The following is a 6,811-nucleotide window of genomic DNA, read 5'->3' as shown; positions in this document are numbered from 1 at the left end:
AGAGTTGATTTAATATGATTTAAGATTCTATAATCATGCAGAGTTCTAAATATCTCTATTGCAGATATTCATTCTTCTATATGTAGAGGACAATGCAGCCAACCTATTGAGAATTAGCTGAATAAAACTGCTGTGCCTGCTTAGCACATCATGCTGCTGTTTTCAGAAAAGTTTCTGTTATATATTTTGCCTAGATGATTACAATATTAAACACTAATGTGTATATTTATTCCCTTTATTTTGAATTCATTTTATCTGACATTTTGTTAGTCAATCAGTAAATGGTTCTGTCTTGATATTAAACAATATATGCCATTACTTAAAAAATCAACTAAGTACTCTAATGAGGAAAAATACACCAATTCTTTCTCATGTACTTATTGTAATTGTTCTACTGAACAATGTTGGTGGCAAATGAATTAATTCTCAATATGATAGCCATATACACTTGCATGCTAAATATTTCAGAAAATAAAACAGAAATCACCCTTACCATAGCAATAAATCGTCCAATGAAACAGAAGTATGAAAGATGATCTGGATTTATTGTTGATGCTGGATTTATCTGTAAACAGTAATTACTCTTGCCAGCATATTCAAAGAGACAATACATAGGGTTCAGTACTTCATGTGATAGCAAGAAGAACCATTCTCTATTTAAAAATATAATAAATAAGATAATCAAACATGGCTATCTCCAAATGTTACAAATATTGTCATAAAAACTCGAGGAATATTTTAAGCAGATATGATAGTCTATTTTCTGATGTTGTGAAAAAGGAACAGCGAATTATAGCATATCAAAGTTTGGTTCAAATGAACTCTGAATTAATTTAATGCTTTAATAATGCTGCGAGCAATTATGTGACTTCACCTAACTAATTAGTTTGAAAGTTAATACTGGCATTGCTAAGTTATCTTTTAAAAACAATACATTCATCTCACAATGTTTTCTTATTTTTTTTAAATGTTATTGGTGAGATATATAGAATTTACATAATTATATAATAAAAGTATATAAAAGTATATAATAAAATTTGGAGAAGATGGATAGATTATATTCAGAATATGGGACTAAAAAGTTCCATTTAGCTTATGAGTAAATTTTAGAGTATTATTATTAATAGTTTATTATAGTGGAATCCTTATTAGTTTTAATTATATGATATTATTATTATATTAGTATTGTTTAATAATTCGGTATATTGTATTGTTTAATAATTAGGATATTAATTTGTTTATGTTTTTATTATTATTATGTCTACTTTTAATTTTGTTTATATTTATGCTAAAGGGAGTTAAAGCGCATTATGGACTTGGTTATTTATATAGTTGCTTAATGTTAGTTAGATTATGATTATTATATTTGTAACCCTGTATTCAGCTCTGGGAAGTGGGGGAGGGGGAGGGGGGTTTAGGATGGGTCGGCTTTGGGGTAAATATTGTAACTTTTATAAAACTTTTCAATTTAAAAAAAAAGTATATAATAAAATTATAAATTACAGGTAGTCCTCAAGTCATGACCAAAATTGAGCTCAAAATTTCTGCTGCTAAGAACGACATTGTGAAATGAGTTTTGCCCCATTTTATGACCTTGCTTGTCAGTTGTTAAGTGAATCACTGTAGCTGTTAAGCTAGTAACATGGTTGTTAAGTGAATCTGGCTTCCCTATTGATTTTGCTTGTCAGAAGATTGCAAAAGGTGGTTACATGACCCCAAGACTGTGCAACTATCATAAATATGAATCAATTGCCAAGTATCTGAATTTTGATTACATGACTGTGGGGATGCTGCAACAGTCGTAAGTGTAAGAAACTATCACAAGTCACTTTTTTCAGTGCTGTTTTAACTTTGAACTAGTTTAACGAAGAGAAGGATGAGGGGGGACATGATAGCAGTGTTCCAATATCTCAGGGGCTGCCACAAAGAAGAGGGAGTCAGGCTATTCTCCAAAGCGCCTGAAGGCAGGACAAGAAGCAACGGGGGGAAACTAATCAAGGAGAGAAGCAACCTAGAACTAAGGAGAAACTTCCTGACAGTTAGAACAATTAACCAGTGGAACAACCTGCCTCCAGAAGCGGTGAATGCGCCAACAGTGGAAGTTTTTAAGAAGAAACTGGACAGCCATTTGTCCGAAATAGTATAGGGTTTCCTGCCTGAGCAGGAGGTTGGACTAGATGACCTCCGAGGTCCCTTCCAACTTTATCATTATTATTATTACTAAGTGAACTGTTATAAATCAAGGACTACCCATAATTTATACATAATTTATTTGAATAAAAACATATTGTGGATATGTTTAAAAATATGTATAAAAAAGGAATATACACATGTGCACAATACATGTAGTAATAATTTGACAATATGGCTTTAATCTTATAATTAAATCTACATAATTAAATCTAGATTTTGCTCTATCCTTTGTTCTTGGAATGTAAAGGCTTTCAAAATTGGTAACAAGTACATATCTTAATCCACTCCTTAACAGAAGGAAAATACTAAGTCCTGGTGGCACATTGGTTAAAATGCAGTATTGCAGGTAAATTCTGCCCACAGCCTGGACTTGGATCCTGACGGGACTCCAGGTTGACTCAGTCTTCTATCCTTCTGAAGTTGGTAAAATGAGGACCCAGATTGTTGGGGGCAATATGCAAATAGTGCTTACTTTATAAACCACCCAGAGTATGCTGAAAAGTGCTATGGGACAGTATATAAGACTAAATGCTATTGCTATTGCTAACTCTTTGCCGAGCTCCAGGTTCGAAGATCAGACACAGATTTATTTTTTTATTTATCTGGTAAACTGAATAATGTTTATTTATAATTTTTATTAATGATAGAATCTAGGCATAGGAAAGCAAATTAATAAACACTAGATGAAAAATATTAATATTTTGTTCTCTCAATCAGTCAATATATGCTACTATTTGTAACTGGAAGATTCTAAAATGTAACTAACAGTCAGTCAGAATCCGAAGAAAAAATGACCACTGAAATTTGAATGTGATGTTAGAATGTAGTTTCAGCTATATAATCCTAGAATCAGGAAGAACCTTTTTGTCCACCTCATAATTTAACTGGCAATTGTTTCTTTGATATAATATATAATTGACACTTAATTGTATCTTTCAACTCCAAATGATGACTGTCAAAATTCTGTTCTCAGTGCTTGAAGGTTTTTACAGAGTTGATTGAGGAAGAACTGTCTCCAAATCAATTCTTCCAAGACTGTCTGTGGATGTTTAGATCTAGGGATATTCCATCTGACTTTGGATAGGATAGCACTTTCCCATTCTTCTGGACCCACCGCTCCTGCTCAATCATGGCAGCTCTAGCTCTTGCACAGCATCATCTGGTGTGCCAGTTGCTTCCTTTTCTAAATTAGGGTGGGCTTTCAGTCATACATGGCTTAGCTACCTCACAGCTTAATTACTGCAATGTACTTTATGTGGGGCTGCCTTTGATGACCACTTAGAAGTTTCACTGGTTCAGAATGCAGTGGCACAGGCAGTAAGGGGCATGCCTAGGTATGCCCATATAACACCTCTGCTTTTTGAGTTATTATTATTATTATTATTTTTAGGATTTATATGCCGCCCTTCTCCCCATGGGACTCAGGGCGGCTCACAGCATATTAAAACATCATACAAAAAAAATTTCCCCTACTAAAAACCAATTAAAACCCAAATATTGGTAGCTGTGGCTCTTTAAAATCGTTAAAAATTGTCCCTATTTAAAACTCACCCTAGGTCAGGCCCACTTGTTGAAAAAGCCATGTCTTGAGGGCGCGGCGGAAGGTTAAGAGATCCGGAATCGTCCGGATCTCGGGGGGTAGTTCGTTCCAGAGGGTGGGGGCACCCACAGAGAAGGCCCTCCCCCTGGGGGTCGCCAGCCGACATTGCTTGGCCGACGGCANCCTCCGGATGCTCCCCATGGGGAGCCCCATGTAAAGAGCGTTACAGTAGTCCAGGCGAGAGGTGACGAGAGCCTGAGTGACTGTGCGCAAAGCGTCCCGGTCCAGAAAGGGGCGCAACTGGTAAATCAGGCGCACCTGATAAAACGCCCCCCTGGTCACGGCCGACAAATGATCTTCCAGTGTCAGCCGTGGATCCAGTGTCAGCCGTGGTTGCCATTTTACTTCCAGGAGTGAATCAAGGTGTTGGTTGCTACTTGTATAAACTTACATGGGATAGGGCCTGATTACTTTTAGGGACCATCAGTCTCCCATAGTATCTGGCAGGGTTGATTCATCCCAGGTTCCTTTAATTAAACAATGCTATTGATTAGAACTCTAGAAGTACACCTTCTCTATAGCAACACCTGTTCTCTGGAATAAGGTTCCCCCCAAGATTCAAATGGCTCCTACTCTACTGAGGTTTCCAAGGGTCTTGAAGACCTCTCTCTTTATCCAGGCTTTTGTTGAGGGGGAATTAATCCTCCCCCATGTCCCCTCCCCCATAAATCATGTGGTTTGTTTTTCTTTCTTCTCATCCAGTTACAATTCTTGCCATTACTCTTAGTGTTGTCATTTGTTGTTTCCTTGTTTCTGATGTTTTAAACAATTCATAAACCAATCAATGTCACTGGAAATTAGTCAACATATACATTTAATACACTATTATGGTTTTATTCTTATTATTGTTGTTGTTGTTGTTGTTAATGTCTTTAAATAGCTTGACAAAGGTCATGAGATTTCAATAAACAGTTACCTGGCTAAACCTCCATAATCCAACCCTTCCTCTCCTCTGAATATGACATACAATCGTCTCCTTAAGTCATAAGGTTTTAAAGCCATGATCTGTAAATAAAATAATTAATCAAGCAAAAAGTACTATTGAATATTAGATGGTAAAATATAGAACATATATATTACAATATATTAAGCATTACATCCAACTTTAAGGATATTTGCTCTTCTTCAAATAGAGCTGCATTATATTTCTAGACATTAAAATGTAAATAAGTTTTAATGCTACAAAGATAATATGTACTTTTGTTTTTAATGCGTTTATTTTTGTTGTTTTTTATTAAGTAAAGGATAGTGTGCAATATGAATTATAAATAGAAGTCTATTATAGCCACCACCTACTACTTTTCTATGGTATTTTTTTACTCCCTCTTTGGACATTGAGTAAGTTATCCATCATGTGATTATTGAAAAGATGTAACCGTAAAGCTGCCTTCAGCATAAGCACTGCTATCAAGGGCAAATAGGTCATAGCATTTATCAAGGAATAGTAAACATAAGGTCTTTACTGAAGGAATTAGGTAATGTTCCCACTTTAGAACACTTTACTGTGTACTAATCTTTTTCTTTCCTGCAAAAAAAGTATCTCCACTGTCAGGTCCTTCCTACTGATCTTCCTACTCCATGAAGAAACAATAACCTACTTCTAAAGCATAAAAAGTAAAAACAAATGGAAATAATCGCCTGTCTAAATATTATGGGCAAATACGGCTTCCTTTTTCCCTACATGAATGACTAGAAATTCTATAAAATTCTATAAAAGTTGGCTTGGGCCCCCAATGGGGAAACAGCACAGTGGAGATGGTTGATCGAGTAACAATAGGTCCCATCTCCCCCTACTCTGCCCCCCCATCTTTAGATTTTGATGCTTGGTTTTAATTTATTTATGTTTTAATGTATATGTATAGATACATTTTTATGACTGTGAGCCACCCAGTTATCCTCTGGTAAGATGGGTGGCCAATAAATTTTATAAATAAAATAATGAATAAAAACAAATAAAATAAAAGGATAAAAAGTGGCATGGACATGCTGTGTAATGCCGACATAATACTGCACCACTGTTCTGCAAGCTTTTGTTGTGTTTGTTTGTTTGTTTTTCCTTCTGGATGACAATTTCTTTATTTGTTTAAGTGTTCCTGCTTTTAAAGTCTAAGCTATCCTTAAATGTTTGGACTTAGGAAGTCTTAAAAAAAACCTAAACAAATATACAAACAAACAAATAGTTGCTTACTAATGTATAAAGGTTTGGTAGGCTATATTCTTTCTTCTGGGACTTCTGAATAAATAAATATCTTCAAATGTTTTTAAATGAGAATAAGATTTTCTTTCCTACCTACAAAACTAAGTCATTTAAACATATTAATTTTTGCAGTTTTGCAGTAGTTTCCAGTAGTTTATGATATTAACAGTATTTTACCTGTTGGAAGGAATCTTCAAACAAAGTTTGTCTGGATACATTGATCTTCACATGGCTTGGTAGAGCATTTGACTATAGAGAGAAAGTAAATGATTAATACAACCATAAACACAAAAGTTATAAAGGAACATTTAAAGTTTAAATTTAAATTTAGACAGTATCATAGTACCTGACATAAGTAGCGGAAATGAGCTAGTTTCCACCTAAAGCTGCGTTCATAAGCAATTTGTGGTCCTTTATTTCTATAAAGAAACATATATAAATTTATTAAACACAACACAATTAAAAATTTCTCAGCAACCTCATTTGGTCTAACAAATGATGTAACAGTTAATCTAGGTATACTTCCATTCTAGATAAATTTTATGATCTTTTCTTCTAACAAGATGGTGCAATTCCAAAACAAACAAACAAAGATGCTTTGGTCCTCATGGAAGTATAGTGCATGTGTCAACAAAAGAAAACATGTGTTTTTCTTTGAACCCCAAAGACACACTTTAGTCAAACTTTTCCAGAAAGGTCAAAGTATGGCTAACCTAAACTCAGAACTTCTTGGTTATTCTGGGTTTTGCTAAACCAAATTCTGGAAAAATCTTATGAAGCAAGTAGGACAAGCCTATGCATCTTTCCTCATTTCCCCAATA

General features: G+C 34.7%; 1 protein-coding gene across 1 annotated transcript in view; it reads right to left on the bottom strand.

The window, feature by feature from the left end:
- Positions 1-6,811, bottom strand: part of WWP1 (WW domain containing E3 ubiquitin protein ligase 1) — a 37,220-nt gene that overhangs the window by 8,802 nt on the left and 21,607 nt on the right. Inside the window, exons 13-16 of the mRNA XM_015813095.1 lie at positions 6,337-6,409; positions 6,168-6,239; positions 4,710-4,798; positions 494-653 (exon numbers count right to left, since the gene is read on the bottom strand). Coding sequence (XP_015668581.1) covers positions 494-653; positions 4,710-4,798; positions 6,168-6,239; positions 6,337-6,409 — 394 coding nt within the window. The remainder of the gene's footprint in view (positions 1-493; positions 654-4,709; positions 4,799-6,167; positions 6,240-6,336; positions 6,410-6,811) is intronic.

This window comes from Protobothrops mucrosquamatus, unplaced genomic scaffold, assembly GCF_001527695.2.
Source record: "Protobothrops mucrosquamatus isolate PMUCROS unplaced genomic scaffold, P.Mucros_1.0 scaffold135, whole genome shotgun sequence".
Taxonomy (NCBI): Eukaryota; Metazoa; Chordata; class Lepidosauria; order Squamata; family Viperidae; genus Protobothrops; species Protobothrops mucrosquamatus.
Note: the sequence above shows the minus strand (reverse complement) of the source record. Positions and strands in the feature narration are given on the sequence as shown.